The sequence below is a fragment of the Juglans regia genome, chromosome 7 (genome assembly GCF_001411555.2).
Source record: "Juglans regia cultivar Chandler chromosome 7, Walnut 2.0, whole genome shotgun sequence".
Lineage (NCBI taxonomy): Eukaryota > Viridiplantae > Streptophyta > Magnoliopsida > Fagales > Juglandaceae > Juglans > Juglans regia.
This window is the reverse complement of record NC_049907.1, coordinates 14,143,613-14,168,579: the sequence shown is the minus strand read 5'-3', so window position 1 is coordinate 14,168,579 and position 24,967 is coordinate 14,143,613. Positions and strand designations below refer to the sequence as shown.

General features: G+C 34.8%; 1 protein-coding gene and 1 non-coding gene across 2 annotated transcripts in view; both read right to left on the bottom strand.

Moving 5' to 3' along the window:
• Positions 1 to 1,151: 1,151 nt before the first annotated feature.
• On the bottom strand, positions 1,152 to 1,271 carry LOC118349122. Its single transcript, XR_004802113.1, has one exon. It is a non-coding gene; the product is annotated as a small nucleolar RNA snoR135 (small nucleolar RNA).
• Positions 1,272 to 14,239: 12,968 nt separating this feature from the next.
• The window catches only part of LOC109013836 (exocyst complex component EXO84B-like), a 30,192-nt gene continuing 19,464 nt past the window's right edge, over positions 14,240 to 24,967 (bottom strand). The window contains exons 5-7 of the mRNA XM_018996049.2: positions 22,436 to 22,624; positions 21,088 to 21,224; positions 14,240 to 14,749 (exon numbers count right to left, since the gene is read on the bottom strand). Of these exons, the coding sequence (XP_018851594.1) occupies positions 14,587 to 14,749; positions 21,088 to 21,224; positions 22,436 to 22,624 (489 nt within the window). The 3' untranslated portion in view covers positions 14,240 to 14,586. The remainder of the gene's footprint in view (positions 14,750 to 21,087; positions 21,225 to 22,435; positions 22,625 to 24,967) is intronic.

Sequence of the window (24,967 nt, the reverse complement as noted above, 5' to 3'; positions counted from 1 at the left end):
CACCATGATGCTAAGAGGTTTGGGCTTTGATTTAGTAGTACTCTCAAGGGATGAGTTTCATGAAGTGCTACCAGTCTCAGCCTCAAGAGCTACAAAATCTTTCGTCTTTGCGTACATGGCATTGACATTTGATACTGTTAAATCCCAAATTTAACAAATATAAGATCTGGCAAATTTAATTAAATATGTGAACATACCCACGGATACGAACGATAAACAACTTCGCTAGCTTCAAGATTAACATAATATCTTCCTTTCAGCTTTGCCTCACGATTCAATCTAATCGGTAATCAACACCTTTTAGAGAACCATCGAAACATAAAAGTTACGAACAACTATACACCTGATCCTAGCTAGCTCCTACTCCTTTGCATTCAGTTTGGCTGTAACACTCTGTCATCTAGGGTTAAAAATAATGTCATTTTTAAAAAATTTAGCAGAATCGATATGCTACTAACTTTGTCTTGAAAAAATATTTTTTTCTTCATGAAGCACGAAGTACAAAAAATTTCATAAAATAAAGAAAGTAATTACTTTTTAAAATACTGAAAATATAAAAGAGAGTCTGTTGAAACACTTACTAAAAATTTCTGAAATCTTATACTATAAAAATCATAACTTAAAAGCTATGTACGTGATCTAGGGAGTTGCCTCGCCTCTCTAGGCTAAGTTCCATCCTACAGCTCCAATATCATAAAGATCATCACATTGAGTGGTTATAACATACAAAGATGAGTCGAATGTTCAACAAACAATACATCATACAGTTAACATAAAGGTAATTTATGCACAGTTTAGGTTCATCTTCATGTTATTTACATCTATAACTATGAGTATGCATATTTTTCAATAAACCCCATGTGAGTTACAGTTAGCGAATCTTGAAGATTCTGATTTTGCCTGTGGCTACGGATTGGGAATCATTAGAGATATGTCTATCCCTTCCAAAATTGACCTAGTGAAAACCAACCATCATTACATCCAATATAGATTACATCAAACTTCAGCATATCATGAAAGGAAGGTACATGGATCCATTTGTTTAACATACAACTCCATATAACATAAAACATCATCTTTAATCTTCTTCTTCTTCTTCTTCTTTCTTCTTTTTTTTTTTTTAAGTAAAAAAAAAAAGAGGATAAAAAAGGCGATGTGGGGAAGATTATTGTTGAAATTTCAATGGTTCAAATGAAATACAACTACCCACCTTCCCCAGATGGATCTTGCAGGGAACACCAACACAAGCCATATCATTTGCTCTCTGTCCAACACTTAGCTAACAACTACGATCAACAAGAAATAAAAATATCATACGTTCCATATCATCTTTACAACATCTTATTACTATATATTATACCATTATAATAGCAACTACTAAGATAGATACAATTCCCACAACAATGCAACTGCAACAACGGGCCATAAGTAAATTAATCTCTTTTTGATCATGCCATCACTCTTTGATCGATCGTGCTATCACTCTTTTATTAGCTTGATCTAAAACTAGTTGTTGTATTATCTCTTCAGCATTAATCTCCTTAGTCCACATAAAACTTCTTGGGTGCATGGTCCTATGAATTTTTTAGAAGCAAATTAAAGTAAATCTTATTAGAAGCATCGAATTGAGAAATTGGTGTTCTATAACTGTTCAAGAGAACTCGCAGAGAAAATAATTAGATAATATATGGTAGTAGAGATCAAACTAAATGAATATCGTAACCCCAAAAACATAGAGACTGTAATCATATTTATTTAATTTGTTCTTTTTTTGGTTTTGTGACAAACAAAGACTATATAAAAAGCAAATGACTATGAGTTTAGATTCCATTAATTGAGAGGCAAACAATATATATTGGATCCATTGATTGGATTTTAGTTCAAGCCTACCATACTGAAGAAGTATAGTGCCAAACTATCGTGTCAATAAAGGAGTCTAATGCTTGGGCAATGTTGCAAACTTAGCGGAGAACCAAAATTCAATTTTTTAAACTATTGTGTCAATAAGGGTCTGATGCTTAATCTAATGCTTGGATTTATGCTCTATTGATTTAGCATATTAAACTCATGGGCATTTTCTTCTAGTAAGATCTTTCTTCACTAAACTGTAGAGAGAGAGAAAAAAAAAAAGACTTTGAGCTTAAAAAAGTAACGCTATTAATCTCTCATCTTCACAGATATATATGTTGGATAAATACATAATATTTCTTTCTTTTTCCAGTGCAAATGAAGGGGCAAATGTTAGCCATAGCAGCAAAATCACAAAATGAGTAATGAGGTCAAAGTAAATATACGCTCTAGGCACGCACAAGTGTTGAAACAAGCCAATGATGAAGGGTCTTGATGCTGGAGTGGATCTACGATGATAACAAATGTCGTGAAGGGTTGCCTGTATGTTGAAGACAATGAAGGAGAGTGAGCGTCGTCCCTTGGCTTCAGTATCTCTATTGTCGTTGGTGAAAATGATGGCTTGGATGGAACAGAGCTTTGATGGGATGGAGGCCTAGGTTAGCAGCGTTAGGAGAGGCATAGAGTGGCTTAGGGCAACGAAATGAAATTTGAAAGGGCTGTACTATGCATTGGGTTACTCTACATAGCAAGAAGGTTTAATTTTTTTTACTGACATGGTACGTGTTACTGTGCATGCCACATCAGCCGAGTGGGATGGTGGTCGGACCATGGTATGGTATATAAAATTTTCCTTATGATTAATTATTAAACAATACAACTTCTATAAAACTCGGCTCAACTCATGATTATAAACTCGAATAACCTTGTATTTATTTATTTTTTTAGTATTATCTCTCTATATGTAATGAGAATATTTAAAATATTCAGACAGATCATTCTCTTAATACCAAACATGTTACTTAGAATTCTTATGAGTTTAATTGTTGATTATAAACATATTAGCAAAAAGACAATTTGCATATCAAAGTTGTTAAATAAAGTTATATATAATACAATAGAAATAATCTAAATTTTCAGAATAAATAGCTCGTGAACAAAAGATAGACCATTGAAACGGACCATCCAAACATTGGAGCTTAGTCAGCCATCTTAAGTAGCCAAGAATAAAGATAGTCTGTCGTCCCAATTAAACTGCTTAGTTTGACCGTTTGTCAATTTTTTTTTTACTTGATAATTAAGAAAGTGATTTTAAATTATTGAGACATTTTTTTATTTTTTAAAAATATTTAAAAATATTAAAAAAATAAAAAAAATAAAAACAAAAAAGTGAAATACGGTACATTTGAGCAGGCTACTCTAGGCGGCAGAGTAGCCTGACTCAAGTAGCCAAGTTGTGGCGGCCTAATGGAGGGACAGAAATGCTACGTACAACCGACGTGTGCAACCTTTGCGCAACCGTCTGAAAAACTGGGTCCCACTTTCTCCTTTCTTCCTCCCTCTTTCTCTCCCTTTCATTTTCCCGTCTTCCCAAACAGCTTTCTTCTTTCTTTTATACTCAATTAAAAGTAGTCTATTACTCATTAGAAAAATCTCACAGACAAGAACGAAAAATAATTACAGCGAACAAAAAATGATAATTTGTAAATGATCTTCAAACATTTGAAGCAAAAAAACTCATACTCCTGTCATTGAACTCAGGTTTAAACATTACATAGAACTAAAAATGAAAATCAAACTTAGATCAATGGAATAACTCCAATAACTAATCAGTTTACATCCATTGAAATCAAACTTCTCCTACTCCCAAGCATAATTTATTCTTTTAAAGCAGAATCTCATTGCATCCAAGAAATGAATCAATCATGAAGAGTGCCCAAGATATCCTCATCCCTGTATCAGACCCTCTCTCTCTCGGTTTCTCCCTCTCTATTTCTGTCATTCTCGGCCACCACCCATAATCGCAGTCACCAACCATCAACCACCGCCTTTGGCACTGCTAGAGGCCCAGCTCCATTGTTGCCTTCACCCATAGATCACCAAAGTCATGAGCCCCATGGAGATGCCCCAAGCCAAAGCCCTTCCCTTTTGTAACTCGAACCCTACCCAGCCCCATTGTCGCCTTCACCCATAGATCACCAAAGTCGTGAGCCCCATGGAGATGCCCCAAGCCAAAGCCCCTCCCTTTTGTAACTCGAACCCACCACTGGGAGCCACCAACCAGCTTTCGTCTTGGCATCGTAGTCATTCGTGGCTCTAGTTCGTGGGTTTGTGGGTTCGTGGCTCTTGGGTTTGAGGAGAAGACGAAGACCAATTGGCTTCATGTAGAAGACGAAGTCGACGGGGACAGAGAATAGGGTTTCGATTGAATGGAGACTGGCTTCGTGGGGGGATGGGGATGGAGGTTGGCTTCGCAGGGAAGACGATGGGAATGAGAAGACGAAGAGAATCCACTTCGTGTTGAGGGTTTCTAACTTTCTCTACTAGGATGGAAGGGGGTGGAAGTCACTTGATCTTCGATTGAATTAAATTAAAAACGATGTCGTTTTGAAATGCCACATAGGACACGATGATTCGGGGGTTCCACAGGTCGGTTGTAACTAGAATTTTTGATGGAGGGGAGATTCTTTCTTCCTTGTAGGGGCCACCCGTGCCTCTCTTTTTTGTTTATTTAAATTAACATTTCTTTGTGTTATCTCAACTTTCATTATATAGGTATATTATATTGTATTTTTTGTTTTTTATAAGCTTTTAGTTTTTCTTGATCTTAGATTTTTCTGTTGGCCTTTACAATTATTGTTTAATAAGTTTTTTAATATTTTATTTAAACTTATATATATATGCTATTTTAATTCAAGTTTTTTCATATTCTTTATTTATTCTATAGCTTTTTAAATTTTTAAATATATTTTTATTGTTTTATTATAGTTTTTAAAACTATTTGACTGACTGACACATGTCATATTATATGCCACATGAACTACTGCATCTTTCGAAAGCTAACAAGCACTTAATGTTGCAAAATTTTTGAAAACAGTGGCACCTATTTGTAAAATCGTGAAAACCATAAAATATAATATATATATATATATTATATTATATATATATATAGCATCACTTTTTTATAAGAAGTTTATTTTATCAAAATAATATTATTTTTTTATCTTAAACTCTGCCATCTCCAATCATGTTAATAAACTATTGACAATGTATCATAACAAGCAGTAATTAAGGATGGCAATTGGCAATATTTAGAATGAAAAATGATAATTTTCTTTTTCTATTATGCTAAAAATGATATATGATTAGATTGTCATATTATAAGTAAGATAGAGTAGTAACAAAATAGTAGTATAATTTATAACGACTTTCTTGTTGAAGGAAACAATGATGCTAAATTGATTAGATTATCGTAAAAATAATATTCATTGTGCAAAGACCTTGCCTATTCAAAGGTAGGAACTCCTTGCAAAATAGGCAAAACACAATGGATAATGCTTTATCCACCAATAAAAATCATTGATGGTGGCTATCGATTGATTTTTCTTTTACTTAGTGATTAAGGAAGTATTTTTTTAATGATGTTGTGATTTTTTTAAAATATTTAAGAGTATAAAAAAATGTATAAAAAAGAAAGGTCATTTGGCCTTATCGGTGACATCTCTTGTGCTACACCCACCACCCTCGATGGGTGTAGCACGACTCAAATGCAACCAGGAGAAAGCTACAAGGGCAATGATCTAGTGTGAAGTTGGGGGAGTGTTGGCGGGAAAACTAGAAATGAGGACTGAGAGAGCAATTAGAGGGTGGGCAAAGACTCACGTTAAGGATTGCAAGAGAGTGATACAAGTGTTACTTGGGGTGAGCAACGAGCAAGGCGATCAAAGGGATGCACATTTTACATCGAGCAAGTAAAAGGAGGACAAGGAATACACAAGGTGAGCAAGGGGTAAGCTACAAAGTGGCAAGAAACGTTTAGCGCGAAAACATCTTAGGGTGAGCAACAGACAATGTGGAACGAGAACTGGAGTGCCCAGTAGTAACATATGATTCCTTAGAGAGTAACGGTTGCCCTCTCAATGCTTACAGTCCAGCGACGACGTTTCTACAAGAATTCAAAATCCAAATAGAAAATAAGGGAGTATAAACCCGAATATATCTTTCGTATGACTTTGCGCATAAGCTTATTGCCACATGGGCAATTTCCATCGGCGACAGACCGAGCTTCTATTTTCTAGGCCAACTTCAAGGACGTATTGGGCTTGTCTACTCAGTCTACTTAGTATCTGCCACCTTTTTCCTCCAACATACACTTGATCAATCAATATTCAAGTATTTCATAAGCCGATCAGAGATAAGGATTTGATAAACCGTGAGGGTCAGAACTATTCGTATAAGAGATATTTTGCCATCAATTTTCATCTTAGGTTTCTAAGGATTCAGAATCTCTCTCTCTCTCTCTCTCTCTCTCTCTCTCTCTCTCTCTCTCTCTCTCACTCACGTCTATTTTGAATTTAAGATGAGGTTAATACCTTCAACGCATGACTATGTAAGAACCCAATTCTAAGGTAGGTTATTTCCTACAACGACGCTAGTAATATTTGGTAATGTCTATGAGTATGTTTGGAGTGTTCATCTTCTACATCTCTTTCTTTTATACTTTTCTCATGTGTATATATTTTTTTCTATTATGAATTATTGGCTGTTTTGATGAAGGAATGGTGTTGTGCTTTAAAAATACTACTTTTTGATTTCTTTTAAGTGAAGTTATGGGTGTGTGAGTGGATCAGAACCCCAAGTTGAGATAGGGCATTCTCTAGGTGGAGCTTCTCTAGTTACTCGAGAATGCATAAGAATTGGAACTTCTCTAGGGCGACATGGTAATGCTCTTGGGTTGACTTTGTTGCCCCTCAACTGGCGGACGCTAGAGGACACTTGACCAAAAAACACGTCATGGGCGAAACTGGGTGTCACTTGTTATGAAATCATACGCACAGTCGTTACCTGCGGTATGGCAAAGGGAGCCAGAGTCTGTGTATGGCCAGTATAAGAGGAGACCATAATGCACACATTAATAAATGGATATGGTTGGTGAATCGTTTTCATGTGTTGAATGGACTTGGGGTCCGAGAAATGATATGTTGATTGATGATTTTGGGCACTGGGCACTGGGCACTGGGTGATGTTATGGTGATGAATCATGATTACTTTATTTGCTCAAGGTTGGGACCTTGGTATACATATGTGATTTCCCAATTATTTCATTGATATTCGTCATCATTTCTTGCATTAACAGTCGTTTTCTTGGGCTTTAATTTATTGAGATCTCCTGAAATCTCACCATGGTAATGCTATGGTTTCCCTCATCGGAATTGTATATGTTGATGTAGATGGAAGGCAAAAGGAGTATTTCGAGGAAGGAGAATAGAATGGGGGCCTATCCCTGACAAGACTTGATATTTGTAATATTCTTTTGATATTTGATTTGGACAATGAAGAAAATATGGCTTGTAATATTATAACATTGGTGTGGATGTGACTTATGGATATTATTGTTGTTGGGCGAATTAAGTTTAAATATTTGGTACTCATATTTCTAGTTTCTGACTAGTATCTTATACTTTTTTCGCTGCGACTATTGTACACATATGTGCCTAGCATATGAGCATACCAGATTTCCACATTGCATAAGGGGTATTGACAGTGGGACATGCATCTCAGGCACCACGGTTCCTCACCAAACCACAATTGGGGGCCGAGGGTGCCATAACATGCACACAAGAACTTTGTGGATGATCATTTAGATTCCACCTCTTAGAATTCTAGCCTATTCATGTATCAACTTTTAGAATTCCTAAATTTATCAATGTACCTTATTAATTTATGTCTCATCTTTTCATATTTCTTGTGCTCCCATTCCTATAAAAGAAAGTCTTGAGAATCATTTGTGACACAAAATTCGAGGTGAATGATATTGAGCTCCTAAAGAGATAGTTTTCTATATTGCAATCTTTCAATTATTTTTCTAATTCTCTTTAATCTTACAATACAATATCAATACAAGACTCTAACCAACTATTTTGTCATTATAATCTTCAACAAGACACATATATGCTATCAGTACAAGACTCTAACCAACTATTTTGTCCTTTTAATATTCAACAAGATACTTGCGTAACATTTCTAGACTACTAAAATATTCTCTATAAGTTTTATAACTTTCCTATCTAATTATTATTCTAGCACGTAATCCCTAGTAATTATTATAAATAAACTATTATATTATTATACTGTATGATTGTTTGTCATGGTTGATGATATTATATTATATGTAACCATTGAGATTAGTTAGAAGAGGGTTGGACTTTGAACCCTTGGGCCATTTCAGTGTGTAAATTTCTTGAGTTTAGACTAAGACCTGAGACCTTTTTGAAAACCCAAAGTGTGACCCTATTCAATGGCCCAAAGTGTGACCCTATTCAATGGCCCAAACTATGACCTAGACCATTACTCAAATGTGGGACAATCCAACCCAGTTGCTGGATAAATTATGCCAAACGTAACGCACTGAAGGCGTAACGCCCGCACGTCCAATCAATCGACAACACTATATATATACATACATCGCTTCTAGTAGCTTCCCATCATTTTCCCTCTTATCGTCTTCTTTTTCTCGCTACGTTCATCTTTGGAAACTACTACATCGAATGTGACTTACAGGTCAGATCAATCATCACAAGAAGAGCAACGCTGCTAGATTTACTCGGATTTTCTATTGTATAAACCTTGTATCCTTCATTGAGACTCGCTGTGTTTTCAAGTATCACTAGATCTCATCTGTACATTGCCCAAGGACCACCAGTAAGCTCGTCATGTCATAGCACTATGTGTTATCCATGCATAACACACATATCACATAGTTTATGCTATGTTTTTGTTAACTGGATGTAGAGGAAGACCGAGGCTAACGTAATGCATGCCAACCGTACTAAGTTGCCTCATGATCGTACAGTTAGTTGTCTTCAACTATTGCTCAATCACCAGAATAGGAAAGAACAGAGGAAGAAAAGTTGCCACACCTTCACCCCCATGTCCACACGTATCACTTGTAGTAGGTTTTCTCCTGTCCTCGTGGATTCATGTTATTCCTTTTCCACACATGTTGACCCTTAGGCAGACTTTAATATCCTAGATTAGAGGCTTGAGAGAGAGGAGTGCTGCAAAGAAAGATAGTGTGAGTGTTGTGCATAAGAGTGAAGGTACACGGGTATGAGACCAAGACTAACATTGTGTTTGAGTGAGTGCATGTTTTGGTTGAAACCGTGTAAGAGTTAGGTGGGGAAAAATGTAGTTGAGGAACCATAATGGATGTGTTGGAAAGTGTAGTAAATCCAATATCTATGCCAAAGTTCGGTGCATTTAAGGTTGAAGTTCGAGGGATTCAGATGTCATGGGTTACCTTTAGGCTAATTCCATGATGCATAATTCTTGTATTGTCCAGCATAAAGAGATGTTTATGTAATTAGATGAATGCTTATAGGTTCACTTTGACGTTTGGTGACACACACGATTGGCTTATTTGCATAGGATTGAGATAAGTGACTATGATCATATAATCTGCCATACATCATTTATATGTAAACCGAAAGGTCTCTTGAAATTGTATATATGTTAAGTAAAGCTCTACAAAGTTATATAAGTATAAGCTTTCATTGATAGCCCATTTTCATGAACCCTATCTATGATAAAAGAAATTACATGTGATTCTATAACTGCAGGAATGATGATATTATTGAATACTATATAGTATGACTATATATTTTAAAGAATGGAAGGCGAGATATGGTAAGGTAAGGTTAAAGGAAAAAAATGAAAATGAAAAGATATGACTACATGTGTTTGATGAGGTTAATGTACTAGTCATGTAAGTGAAGACGGTACCATGAGGTTGGGGCAGATTGAAACTCTAGAGTGCACCATTGGTGGTGCACACAGTGATGACCCATTTCTTAGTAGGTTAGGTTCTTATCCGCTAGCCACGGAAAGAACTATTGACAGCAAGGGCCGCTAACCCTAACACATGAGGGAAATAGTGTATAACGATTATTAAGAATATGATGTTAAGAAAAAGAATGTTGCATTTTAAGCTTTAAGGTTAAGGAATTGGACATTTCTTTATTACTTTGATGTTAACATTTATGTATGCCATGAGGGTAATGTCTCTTGAGGATGTTTTTGTTCACTGAAACCTAGACTACTATTATGTTTATTGCATTATGTGGTTCTTACTGAGTATTCGACCCATTTTAGTATTTTTATGTTCTTCCCACCCCAGTTGAGAAGATTATAAGAATGCTATAGGACATGATGCTATTCATGGGGATGGCGTTGAGGCTTGAGGCACCAAAGAAAAACTTTGGTTTTATTTTATAGTTTTTTGTGATTTTGTAGCAAATGACTATTTTGTTTTGTCCTTTAATGAGTGCTACGGACAACTTTTATTTTTTGGAGAGGCTTAGGCTGCGTTTGGGTAACGAAAGTATTTCAGTACTTTTCAAGTATTCTCGTACTATTAGAAATATTTCACATGCCAAACAACTTAAAATACTCTCAATGGGACCCACAAACTCACTTCAATCTCTACTCATAACTATTCACAAACATTCTATAATATTTATTATTATTATTATATATAAATAAAAATAAAATCACTATAATATTTATAACTATTATATATAAATAAAAAATAAAATCAATATAATATATAAATAAAAAATAAAATCACTATTATATATAAATAAAAAATAAAATAAATATAATATATAAATAAAAAATAAAATAAATATAATATATAAATAAAAAATAAAATCACTATAATATATAAATAAAAAATAAAATCAATATAATATATAAATAAAAAATAAAATCACTATTATATATAAATAAAAAATAAAGTCAATATAATATATAAATAAAAATAAAATCACTATAATATATAATAAAAAATAAAATCACTATAATATTTATCACTATTATATATAAATAAAAAATAAAATCACTATAACATATAAATAAAAAATAAAAAATAAAATCACTATAATATATAAATAAAAAATAAAATCACTATAATATATAAATAAAAATTAAAATTACTATAATATTTATCACTATAATATATAAATAAAAAATAACATTACTATAATATTTATCACTATTATATATATGAAAATAAAATTATTATAATATTTATCACTATTATATATAAATTAAAAATAAAATCATTATAATATTTATCATTATTATATATAAAAATAAAATAAAATCACTACAATATTTATTAATATTAAAAAATTACTATAATAAAATCACTATAATATTTATTACTAAAAATAAAATCACTATAATATTTATGGGACCCACACATTTTTCAACTACCTATCCAAAAGTCAATAGTTCAACATACTTCACACATCCAAACAACTCAAAATACTCCCAATGGGACCCACAAACTCACTCCAATCTCTACTCATAACTATTCACAAACATTCTCAACACTTTTCAAATATTCTCACTATCCAAACATATCCTTAATTTTAATATAAGTACTTTGAGTCTTCGTAAATGTAATGGAATCCTTTATACCTGGAGTTTAAGTGTAAATTTTTTAAGGTTAGTAGTATTCAATTTCTCTAACTTTAAAACCCTAGAGGAATGGGGTGTTACAATATGTCTATTGGGATCTAAACATTTTGATATAATCCACGAGATACTGTATAGTATATAATATTAGCACATCAATGCGATGAATATTCTTTTCTTCTATATCTTAGTTTGATTTTAAATCTTTATTCTCATTCAATACTTAATATATTTGTTATAGATCAGATCAAATATGATAAAACTTGAATTTGTTGCCCTTGATTGTTTTGACAAAAAACTATTTATCATGGATCCTTGATGTTGAGACTCATCTTGATGCAATGGATTTTGAAAATCCTATTAAGGAAATGAAGCATTATTGTAGGATTGTGCTAAAGCAATAATTTTCTTTTGCCACTATTTATATAAAGTACTAAAAATTGAGTACCTAACAATAAAAGACCAATTTATGAGATAGTTTAAAGGAAAGATACGAGCACCAGAAGACCGTAATCCTTCCAAAAGCTCGTTATCAATGGATGCACCTAAGTTGCAAGATTTCAAGACTGTTAGTGAATATAACTTTGCACTATTTAAAGTTGGTTCACAGTTGAAACTATGTGGAGAAAAAGTCACTGACGAGAATATATTGGAAAAAACATACACTCCTGTAATAGCAATATTGAGAGCAAAAGTTTACAAAGTTTTCATAATTAATATCATGTTTATTAGTGGATGAACAAAACAATGAGTTGCTAATGAAAGTCATCGCTCTCGTCCAATCAGTTCTACTCCAATCCTTGAAGCGACTGAGTCTTTGATTGCAAGTACAGAAAGTTTGTAAGTTACTCCTCTGACGATTACGCTTGTTTTGAGCATGTGCATATGTATATAAAATAAATTACATAGTATATAAATATATATATATATATATATGTATCTCTCATTCATAAAATGTATTTCCCAGAAAAACATAATCATAAATATTGAAAGTACCCGTGTGATAACCCCAGTCTACGCTTGTGTTATAACGGAGACTTAATGTAACATACGGTCACATATCCTCATTCATGACAAATAATATGATATGCATCTATGATTCATCTAATAGAATGTAATAATTGCAGTGGAAATGTGACTTGTAAAAGTTTTTGTACTAGCATAACTTAAAACCATAACTTCATTAAAATAACTCATTCATGCATTATATAATTGTTTGTAATATGATGTGTGTACATAACACAAAAAAAAAAAAAAAAAAAATAGAGAATACATCTCCTCATTCAGGTCATGGTTAAAGGGATCTTAAAACGGAACGTACTCATAGCCTCGCCTGAATGCGCTGAATGGCTTGCAGGACTATTTCTAGAAACATCACAATCAACTCCAACTAGTGGTCTAAGTCTAACTCCTCCTCAATCATCCTCAGACCGAGATTTGCATTCATTACCATTTCTAAGTCCTGCTACAACTCCTACCATCCTAAATGGAATGGTAGTTGAAATTACTAGAGTGAGATTCCTTGAAATCTCAGTAAGTTAACATTCATCATACACAGATTTTTTAAACATGACAGGTAATAAACATGCAATGGATGCATGAAATGTAGAAAAAGTCATTTTTGTTTCCATCTAGATTTCTCAGCATCTTTCAGAAAAGACACAGTTTCTTATAGCGAAAATTTCATATGTTTACACTTCTTTTCAGTTCAGTTCTCTTAAGTTGCACATTCGACATCTCTGTATCCTGTTACATTAGGAATCCGGTAATGGATCTTTTTGTTCTGGGCTGTCATATCCATAAATGGAAGATGGCGTGAGAGAAGAAAGGCAGGGTAGAGTCGGGAGAAAACCAAAACCAAAATGATCGGTGATAAAAATAGAGAAAGGAGTCAATTAGATATTTGACGGCCTCGTTTATTTTTACAACTCTCATCTCATCTCATCTCTTATAATCATTAAAAAAATTTCAAATTTCCACACAAAATAAACTAAACAATTCAACTTTTTCAAATTCTAAAATAAAAATAATATTAAAAAAATATATTCTAACAATATTTTATTCAACTTTTAACTTTAATCTCAACTTATCTGCAAAAACAAATGAGACCTAGATATCTGATTCTGAAACTACAAGAGCAAAATGTTTACGATGGCCATGGAATTGTCTGTGTCATTACCTACTGCATGCTTTTGAGAGTAAAATGGTGGTACTTGACCATTCAGATCAGAAAAACGAATAAGAAGCATAAAATTATCCAATTCAACAGCCACCCAGAAAGAAAAAAGAAAAGAAAAGAAAGCACAGGAAGGAAAAGGGTTTATTTATTAATATTAAACTTTATAAAAAGAAAACAATATACATACAGAAGTAGATGATAGAATATATCAATTCGATTATACATTGATTTTGACATTTGACATTTTGACAAATAACTTTACATGATTTTGTCAAAATAACTTTATAAGTTGTTTGTGAACATAAAATATAACTTTGAGAGAAGATCAAGCTCAGCTTTTATTCAAATAAAAATTAAATAAACAAGGCTTGACCACCCACTACTTGCTCAAATTCGGCTCGTTTACACCCTAGTCCCTAGTCATATGCAAGCGTAGTTGACGCGTTTGGAAGCTCATATACAAGCAAAGCCACCCGACATTAATGATAAACAGATGTAGAGTAGAATCGGATAGCTTTCAAGGCAGATGCAACACATTAAGTACATCAAGCTTGAACGTTTGGATGAACAAAAATCAACACATTAAGTACTATACTTTGTAAAAGAATAGTACAGATTTGGATTTAGGAAAATGATTAAAGAACAATTAACAAACTCAAATGCTTGCTCAATTAGACAACGAAAGGAATTACTATACACGCGATCTTGCAAACTCCAACCCCTACAGAAAATTTAGAAAAATATAAGATGAACAAAAATTAGGGGAAAAAGTAGATGAAAAAAGCTTACAAATACAAGGAACCCGTCATCACATCCACACAAATTCGGCTGCTGTTTAGTTTACATGATGAAACTGGGATTTAGGAACTCCCATGAGATCTGACAGATGAAATTGAGTGTGCTGAAACAGATGCAGTTGGGCTGTTGAGTTCCCGATCTCCAATGGTGGCTTTTGGTTTTCCACTCAACCTTTCAATTGCTTCTTGACAGATGTCGTTAAACCAGTCATCTTCTGGTAGTAAGCTGACAGAAAAAATAATAACAGCCTCAGAGAAGGCAAATATTCTGATGAACGCACACAAACACAAATACATAAAAAGTATAACCACAAGATATTCTTCTACTTTATGTTAGAACTGCGCTCTTTTCGAAGGTAGGAACCCTCCGCGAACAGACAAAACATGACTAAGGATGGGATTATAATTTCGGGTGCAAAGGAAAGCCATGTCGGATGGTCAAGGTTGAGCAAAGGACTCAGGCGGACAATACTTGGCAAGCGAATCCTTAAGCAGGCAAAGGACTAGGGAATACAAAAGACGAGTAACGACACAAACAAGTAACAGGCGAGTAACAATGTGGGTGAGCAACATGTAGCATAAACACATTTTGGGGCGAGTAACAAGCATCATGGTGCAACAACTTGAGTGCCCATAAAACAACATCATAGTGCTCAGAGAGTAGTGGGTGACCTCATGAAAGATTGTACAAACAATGACATTTCCACCAGAGCACACATGAGAAAGGAGAGTCACGAATTCGTGTGCTTGACCATGCACAAAAACTTTCAACCACATGGGTGACATTCACAACCAACAAACTGAGCGCCCCTCTCCTTGGCCAAAATTTTGAGATGCGTAGAGCATGTCTTTTCCATCTGTACTATGAGATGCTTGGAGAGTGAGATGAGATGAGAATTTTGTGAATAATAGTAAGATAGTTTGTAAATAGTAGTGAGATAGTTTGAGTTGAGTATTTTTTGGGTTTTGGCAAAGGAGAAAAAAAAAAGATAAATAAAAAATATTATAAAGTTAAAATATTGTTAGAATATAGTCTTATAATATTATTTTTGTTTGGGGATTTGAAAAAGTTGAATTGTTCTTTATTTTTTGTTTGAAAGTTTGGAAAATTTGTAATGATTAGTTTGAAAATGTTTGTATTTGAATTATGTTTGGGAAGGAGATGAGATGAGAATTTTGGGATGAAAACTTTTTCCAAACTTCTCTAATCCCCAAGGGAAGGCTAAGGTTGGAATTGTACTCTAACGTTTCAGACGTCAGAATCTACAACGAACCAAGGGAGACCAGATCATCAATATGCATTTCAGTGAAAGTTCACTGTAGAGGTAGGTTCTTCGTACGACAATGCTAAAAAAGTCAGATAATGACTACGAGTATGCTGGGTTACATTCTCCTATATCTTTGTCTCCATTCTTTAACACTATCCCCATGCATAACACTATTATAATTTACTGGCTATCTTGTTTGAAAGATTGATGTTAATATTTGAAGGTATTTACTTTCCTTATTTAAGAGGGGTATACGAGTGCGTGAGTGGATCACAACCAAAAGTTGAGATGGGGCATTATCTCGGTGGAGCTTCTCTGGTTACTCGGGAGCATCTAAGAATTGAGTGACGTCTCTTGGGTTGTTGTTGGGAGACAACGGGCTCGGGCGAGATGGTTGGTTGGCACAGGCTAGAGGATGCTATGGTCAAGTACGGGGCGCGAAGCTAGGTGTTGCTAGGAAAGCTAGGGAGGGGAGGGTGTGCGTATGACCATGAGAAAGTGGAGACCGTAGTGCACATGATAATAAATGGAAATGGTTGATAAGATGGTTTTCACGGCTGAGTTTGGACCTGGGGTCTGAGAAACGTATGTTGTGTGATGCTTTGGGCATTGGGTGCTCAGTAATAATGGTTACGTTGGACTGTGTTTATTTTATTGTTTAGAGGCTAGTGCCTTAGTATGTGTGATTTATTCGTTTATTTACTTGAAGATTTATCATTTCATATTCATTGCCATATCTTGCATTTATAGTTGCTGTCATGGGATTTTACTCAAAATCTTACTGTGGTAGTCCCACTACAATTTCGCGTAGGCTTTGATGCAAATATAAGAAATGAGGTGGGGAGGATGAACTAGTGCAACTTGAGGAGTAGTTTACGGGGGTCTATCCCTGTTAAGATGTTGAGATTATGTAATATTTGTAGTTATTTGATTTGGGCGATGAACTAGTTGTGGTTTGTTATTTTTCTGAAAATGGTGTGGCTGTGACTTATGGATAATATTATGGTCTGGCGAGTTAAAGTTTAATTCTCTGGTACTCATATTTCTAGTCAGAACCAGTTTTTTACTATTATTTCCGCTGTGATTTTTTTCTGGTGCGTGTCAGGCATACTGACACACAGTGTTCACGGAACGTAACGGGTGTTGCCAGTGTAGCGAGCATCCCGGCATTTCGGCCTTCTGCCAACATGCCCGTCTCTGCTGTGAATAGTACTACTAAATGAAATCTCTAATATTGCAATTTAAAGTAACCTATTTATGTTTGATTGTTCTTCGAGCTCTTGTTTATTTTGTGTTTCCTAACCCTAACAAATAAAGTGACAAACACCATCACAAACAACAATAATAACAACAACAACAACAACAACAATAATAATAATAATAATTAACATAAAAAACTAGCATATTATCAACTAATTCGAACGGGGCCAGGATATGCAAGTCTACAATTCAATCACTTTATTTGAGTCATTCATGTCAATCAAGCAGGAAATAAGATTTTTCTGGGCAAGTAGAAAATACACATGCTATTAAACCTCAATAGAGACTTGGTGCCAATGTTCGTTTTCTAACTAAAATTATAGACCAGATGAACAAAAGAGAAAAGCATCACATGCTCACTACATCATGATAGATACACGTATCACAGATGCTATGCTACCTCAGATTGCATGGTGAAGGCGTTGTACGGACTTGAGTGAAGTTCCACATATCAAGTAGAGTTAATGCAAAGCTAAGTGATCAGACAGTGAAGTAGGCGAATACATAATGACTGCTGTTTGGTATTCCTAAATGAATTTCCAGCTATAAAATATGGTCTGATTTCTCCATAAAGAAGTATGATTATGCCATGCTTGCTCAATATTATGATGCATAAGTGCTCAAAGCATGTTTTGAAGTGTGGCATTCATTATTGCATTCTTAAAATGTTTTCAAGTTAGGTCGCATTCTTTCAAGCTGATTGAATGCTTAAACAGTAGAATAACCCATGCTTAGCCAGTACGTCGCATTCCTTGACATTCCATGCATCTTATCTTGATATTCCTTGACATTTCATGCATCTTAGAAGACCTAGGATGAGGAATTAAAGCTGTGTTTGGATGTTGAGCTCAGTTCCTTATGAATAGTAGTGAGTTGAGTAGTGAAGAGAGTTATGTGGGGCCATCTAAACTGAGTTTAAATTATATTTGGATGTTAAGATGAGTTTAGTACTTTTTATGGGAAGTTTAAAAAGGTTGTGGGTCTCACGTGTAAAGAAGTTTTGAGATGAGATGAGTTGGATGTTTGGATGTTAGACTCAGCTTAAAATTAGACTGAGCTCAACTGAGTCTTGCAACTAAACGCAGCCTAAGTGTTGTAGAATAATTAGATCTGCCAGCACAATAGCAGTGCCCTGTGTGGCCATGATATATGGGATCAGTACAAAACCTTATACACAATGGTTAATGTGTAAAAAAGAAATATGATAAGTGTATGTTCTATGTGTGTGTGTTGATTTGCATGTAATGAATGCTTGAAGTGATTAGAAGTATTTTCAAAGGTAAATCCAATGTTAAAATGTTTTATGGTATAATGTACTATTTACTCAGTATTCGACTCAATTTTGTTGTTTTTGCATTTATCAAATTTCTTGGGTAACAAGGACGGGGATAAGCAGGTGGGTCAGATTTAGTTTGATGAGACCTTGTCCAGTCACGCCCTAAAAAGTGTACACATCGAGCTAGTTTGGATTTGTCACAATGGGGTGTTATCAGAACATTATTTTCGGTTGTTCAAACTTTTTTTATAAGAAAATTTTATTAAAACGAATGAAATAGGCGATGTCCATGTACACAGGAAGTATACAAAAGAAAGCACCTAAATACATTCTAAGAAGCATAAAGTGACAACAAAAAATCATGAGCAGAGGCTCCGTTAATTACTAAAACAGAAAACCAAAGCAATAAAGAGTGCACACAAAAATTCTGAAGTTCCTCCAAGTGCGCTCCTTATCTTTGAAACACCGCTCATTCCTTTCCACCCAAGTACACCACATAAGACACAAAGGAACCATCTTCCAAGCCGCATCCACTTGAGAGCAACCATATAGCCCGTTACAACATGCAAGAAGATCAACCACTCTCAAAGGCATCACCCAAGCCAACCAGGTTCTACAAAAAACTACATCCCACAAAGCCCTCGTCACCTCACAATGCAAAAGTAAATGATCCACAGATTCCCCATGATTCTTACACAAGAAACACCAATGCATAAAGACAAGACCCTGCTTCCTCAAATTATCCATTGTCAAAATTTTCCTAAGAGAGGCAGTCCATATAAAAAAAAAAACTTTGGAAGGCACACGAGACCTCCAAATACGCTGACAAAGGAAAAGGAGGACTATGTTGAACAATCAACAGCTTATATACAAATGAACTGTAAACTTTTTACTCCCCTTGGGCTTCCACAACATCCTATCGCCATCATTACCATCGGTTGTTCGAACTTTATCTCATTTTGCTAATTATTAAGAAGCAAAATTTGTTGAAGTTTTTATTTTGGATCTCTTATTACCTGAAGCTAAGTTAATGAATGGCATCCCTAACTCTATGGGGAGTGGGTGCTGAAATCACAAATGAATAATATCATCTAGAAGAAGAACAAAAGATTACAGTGGTTTGGTAAAAGAAAAAGTAATATATCACCTCAAAGTTCTTCCAAGACTACATTGGTTAAACCCTACAACTAATCAGAAAGATGAAGCAGAGTCCTGCACCGCACATTAGAACAACTCAAGAAGAACAAAAAAACCTCCCCAGAAGAAGAGAAAAAAATAAAAATAAAAATAAAAAAATAAAAACCTCCCTCATAGTAACTGTAATGCCCCAATGGAAGGCCCAAACCACATTGTCTATACTCCAAAAGGACTAGTCAATGATACAATTGGAGCCCCATTGGAACCTTATAAAGAGCAAGAATTTTTCTTTCCCAAGCAATGTGAGATCTCATTCACATACCCTTATTCTTATCATATGGGGCATCACAATCTCCTCCCCCCCCTTAAATTCCCGACGTCCTCGTCTAGCCTGTCCATGGCACGACTCAAGTCCCACATTTCTGGTTAGGATATGCTCTGATACTATTTGTAACACCCCAATGGAAGGCCCAAACCACATGACCTATACTCCAAAAAGACTAGTCAATGATACAATTGGAGTCTCATTGGAACCTTATAAAAAGCAAAAAATTTTCTTTCACAAGCAATGTGAGATCTCATTCACCACCTACCATTATCCTTATCATATGAGGTATCACAATAACATGTCGGGGGAAGAAGGGAGAAGCTCCGTTCCTTCCCTCATTAACTGTAGGTCATCCCTTCTCTTCTCCTCTCCCATATCTTCTTTCCCTACCCTTTTCTATTCATTTCCACTAGTTTCTCTCTTTTTCTCTTTTTTCCAGTCCTTTTCTTTTCAGGGTTTTTCGAACTCAAATCTGCACCAATCCAATGTCCACCACACGTGATCCCCACCGGAGCTTCTTCAGGTCTGACTCTACCACCAAACCAACTTCCCTCTCCTTTTGATAGGCATGTGGCCGCCACACGCCACTGCAATCTGCCACTGTATAACCTCTGCCATTTTCTTTATCCAAGAGCTGCCCCAGGCTCCTCCTGAAATTTCTTTGCAGGGAGTTATGGACGAGACAAATGGTCTCTCATCCAAGGAAATTCCCATCGAACGCCTCAATTTTGATAGCTTTAGTGAATATTCTTGAACTTTTGGACTTTCTTTCATTTGAAGAAATTGCCTTCAAGACGGCCTTTTCTCACCTCGAGCCGAGATATTATGGGACTGAAACCATTAGCTTCCATTTCTCATTTATTTTCTTATTTTAGAAACTGTACCATCTGTATTGGGGTGTTTGTTAGGTACTTTCAATTTTTGTTAATCCTTTACTCATAAAAAAGAACCAATCACAAGGAGAAGAATACTTCTATACAACCTATATTCCCTAATCAAGGTCCATAATCATTCTTATAATTTGATACAGATTTCTAAAACAAAAAAAAATAGCCAAGTTCAAAATTTTGAGACCGTAGCTAAGTCTACTTCTGTAAATAGTTTAATTTATGAGTTATATCAATAATACACATGATTGTAAGCATCCAGGAGTTTATTTATGTATATCATACACATTTCTGTGTATTTGTAGGTCTGTGCATTCCTGCATATGCCTATAATTTGATTATTATTAAAGCGAGAGTAAATTGCAAAGCTGATTGATAACTTGGAGGATAATGCGAAAGAAATCTTACCTATACGGATCCTGCCCTGTTGCAGCAAATGCTGACATTGCTTTGGATATTATCTCATTGACAACTCTATGCAAATTCCTAGATAAGTAGCGACCTTGGGAAGCAAAGCATATGACAAACTTCATGTCCAAATAGAACTGCACATGATACAACAAAGTAAATATAAGGCTATTTTTTTGGTAAACCTGGACTTAGTTTTTAATGTTCTACAGAACAACTGTTCTAAATTGAGACAACAGCCCATGGCTCTTTTAGAACTTCTCTAAGTTCTATCATTATCAGTATTTACACCTTCTGTATAACATAAATTCTGCAATAGGGTTTTACTACACAGCCGCCTACACCACACACTACACACCACACATGTTTTATTTATTTATTTATTTATTTTCTTCCTAAATTAATTGAGTTATTCTACTCATCATCACTACACCACATACTTGCTAAGGAAAAAAAAATAAAAAGAAGAAAAATCAAAGTAGGTGCGCGGTGTAAGGATGATAAGTAGAATTTATCTTCTGCAATAATATAGAGGTTCAGTTCTTGTGCCAAGATGAGAGTCTAAGCTGATAGTTTTGCAAAGAATCTAATCAAGATCAAGCCAAAAATAATTGAAACAAACTTAGTGGATTCTAACAAAAAGACAAATAGTAAAATTCTTAGTTCCATGCATAGTGGTACAGTCAGAGCTCGACTTTAGCTTTTAACGTTCTACAGAGAAACTGTCCAAAATGAGATAATAAGACATGGCCTTTTCTATATAAAACCACAAAGGAGTGGTTTTTGATGATAACTTCTCTAAGTTCTATCATTATCAATATTTACACTTCTTCGGTATAACATAAATTCTGCAATAATATTGATGTTGAGTTCTCATGTCAACACATTAGCCTAATTTGATACTCCTGCAAAGAATCTAATCGAGATCAAGCCAAACACAATTGAAACAAACTCAATGGATTCAATATAACAAGAGGACAAATCATAAAACAGTTAGTTCCATGCATAGTGGTACAGTCAGAGCTCAGATTAGGACTCAGGAAAAGATTATTAGCTGCAAGGGAGTGTCATTTATACATTCTTTCTCTGCCTCAAAATAGTGCTTGTAATTCTTGTATCACTGCAAGAACAGTAACGGGAATGAAGACAGAAACCTTCACATATTATGCATTTCTCAATTCTCATGACGTGTAAGTTTTTAGGAGTACTCTATATACTCGATCTCACCCTCAATCTTACTCTTACAGAGGAGGAGATGCAAGTTGAGGTGGAGTGCATTGCCCCCAACACAAATGGAGAAAGTAATTTTAACACTGCAAATGAGTGGATGGAAATGAGATTTACATACCTGCTGTAGACCATGAGATCCTAAAGGCTTGGGGCCTTCCTCAATATCATCCCAAAAGCTCTGGTCTTTTGAAAGCCACAAGATGACAGTTTCTGTAAGTCTCATTAATAGCAATGTAGCAAATCTTTCTCTGCCAACAAACATATCTGCAGCTATACCAGCCATTCTATTCAGTTTCGTGAACAGTTCCTGGTCAGAACAATGTAACAGCACTTCAGACTCAGAAAAGCACATCCAAAAACCACAGTAGAGACTAGGACGCTTCTTAATTTGCATAGACTTTCAAAGCATAAAATTAAAGTTAGGTCTATCGGATCATGTTGATCCTCCTTTAGTAGGTAATTAGTAGTCAGAGGCCATTTTTATAAGAACATGGTGAAGGCAGAATAAATATTTGTCTAGCAGTGAAGTATAGCAGAGCCATCTCAATGGCATCATATGCTGAATCCATCTCAATGCAATCATATGCTGAATCCATCTCAATGCATGAACTTAAATAGTATAGCATTTTCAATTGTCTAATCCAGTCATAGTTAAAAGCTTTTTCTAACTATTCAACAAGAAGAAAAAAATAGTTTCTTAAAGGATCTCAAAACAAATAAAAAGGCGGCAAACATTTATCACTACAGAAAGTAGTAGAGTAAAACAGTTCTGATTATATATAATATATATATATATATATAAAGTTCTGCTGTTAAGCAAATGGATCCGAAATCAAATACAATCACAGCAACCCAAATCTCCATGTGTTTGGACAAACGAAAGGGTACAAATGAAAATAACCGATAATGATGATCAAAGAATGGAAACAAGAACAGCTATGATAATAACATCTCCATCAGTATCACATATTTATTACATTAGTAACATGTTCCAGATGATATATAATGTACATGCAAAATATAGACTTATCGTGTAACACCACAGTTTCACATTAGGAATATGAATAAGTTAATAACCCACATAAAGTGGGTGGGTTATAAAGATAGTTATAGGTGTTAAGTCTCACATTGGCTACTTACTATTAAAACTGACCTTTACAAGTGATTGTAGGGAATATTCAAATTGACTAGTCTTTTTGAGCTATGGTGCAGATGTGGCTATGTTTTCCTTGGGTAGTTACGTATGCAATCAAAGCTAACAACACAGTTCCACATTGGGTATTGGGATGGGTAGGTCATAGGTTTTAAGGATAGTCATGGGTACTGAGTTCCACACTGGCTACTTACTAGGTGAAACTAGGCTTTATAAGAGGTTATAGGGAAACTTCAAATTAACTACTATTTGGGATTATAGAGCAGATGTGGCTAGCGCTTTCCGTGTTGTTACATATTAAGTACAACAAGAGCAGGAATATATGATATATATCCAACTTAGGAAAAACAACTAAGTTGCATTATTATGGAAATTAGCCATACACCCCCCCGCGCAATGCGTGGGAAATGTTCCTCAAGGTGCTGCTTCTTCGATAGTACCGCACCCCAATATATTCTAAAGAATTACTAATATTATTACTTTATGTTAGGTTATTAATTTATGCTAATTATTTATTTAGCTATTAGCCATTTTTTTTATTAAGGATTTATTTTAGGAAAAACCTAGCTTGGGATTGGATATTTTATTAGGCATTAACTTATTTTGTTGAAGTTAAATAGAAAAGGATAGAAGTAGACCCGGATTTTAGGGCTTAAGTTAGTGGGTTTAGTATCAAAGGAAAACTAGAGTTTTCTTTAAGATACAGCAGCTAGGCAGCTAATCTCCTATTTTACTGGGATACAGCAGAACTGAATTTCAAATAGATTAGGATTTATTTACTAATCTTATCTTGTATTTAAATTAAACTTGTACATATTTAGATAGGATAAAGTAAGGTTAGTTTATTAGATAAGATAAAGATGTAGTTTGCTGAGATTCAAATTGAATTCTCAATCTTATCTTTGTAATTATTTCTGGAATTATTTTTTATATAATGAGAAGGAAGCACCTCAAAGAGGTATTCGACCAAATCTGACATGGTATCAGAGCTACTCTGATTTCCTATTTTTTTGCACTTCCTCGGCCAACCCTAAAATCTTTAGGGTTTCTGTTTTCTATTTTTTTTCTAGAGGCTGCTTCTAGTTTCTTGATTTTCCTGGGGTCCTCTATTTCATGGCAGCAGGCTTTCTTTTCTTGCTCTTGGTCTGTTTTCATGGCATTTGAAAAATCTGATTCCTTGTGCATTCGGTTCAATGGAAAACAATTTTCTGCTTGGGCATTTCACTTTCAGCTTCTTGTCAAGGGTAAAGAACTCTGGGGTCAAGGATGCCAAGATCATGTCTTGGATCCAAGGTTCTATTGAGCCTCACATCATCCTCAATCTATGACCCTACAAAACCTCCAAGGCTATGTGGGAGTATTTGAAGAGAATCTACACTCAGAATAATTCCGCTCAAAGATTTCAGTTGGAATTTGAGATGGCTAATTTTTCTCAAGGTGGCTTATCAGTGGAGGACTTCTATTCTGGTTTTTCAGATCTGTGGGCTGAATACACTG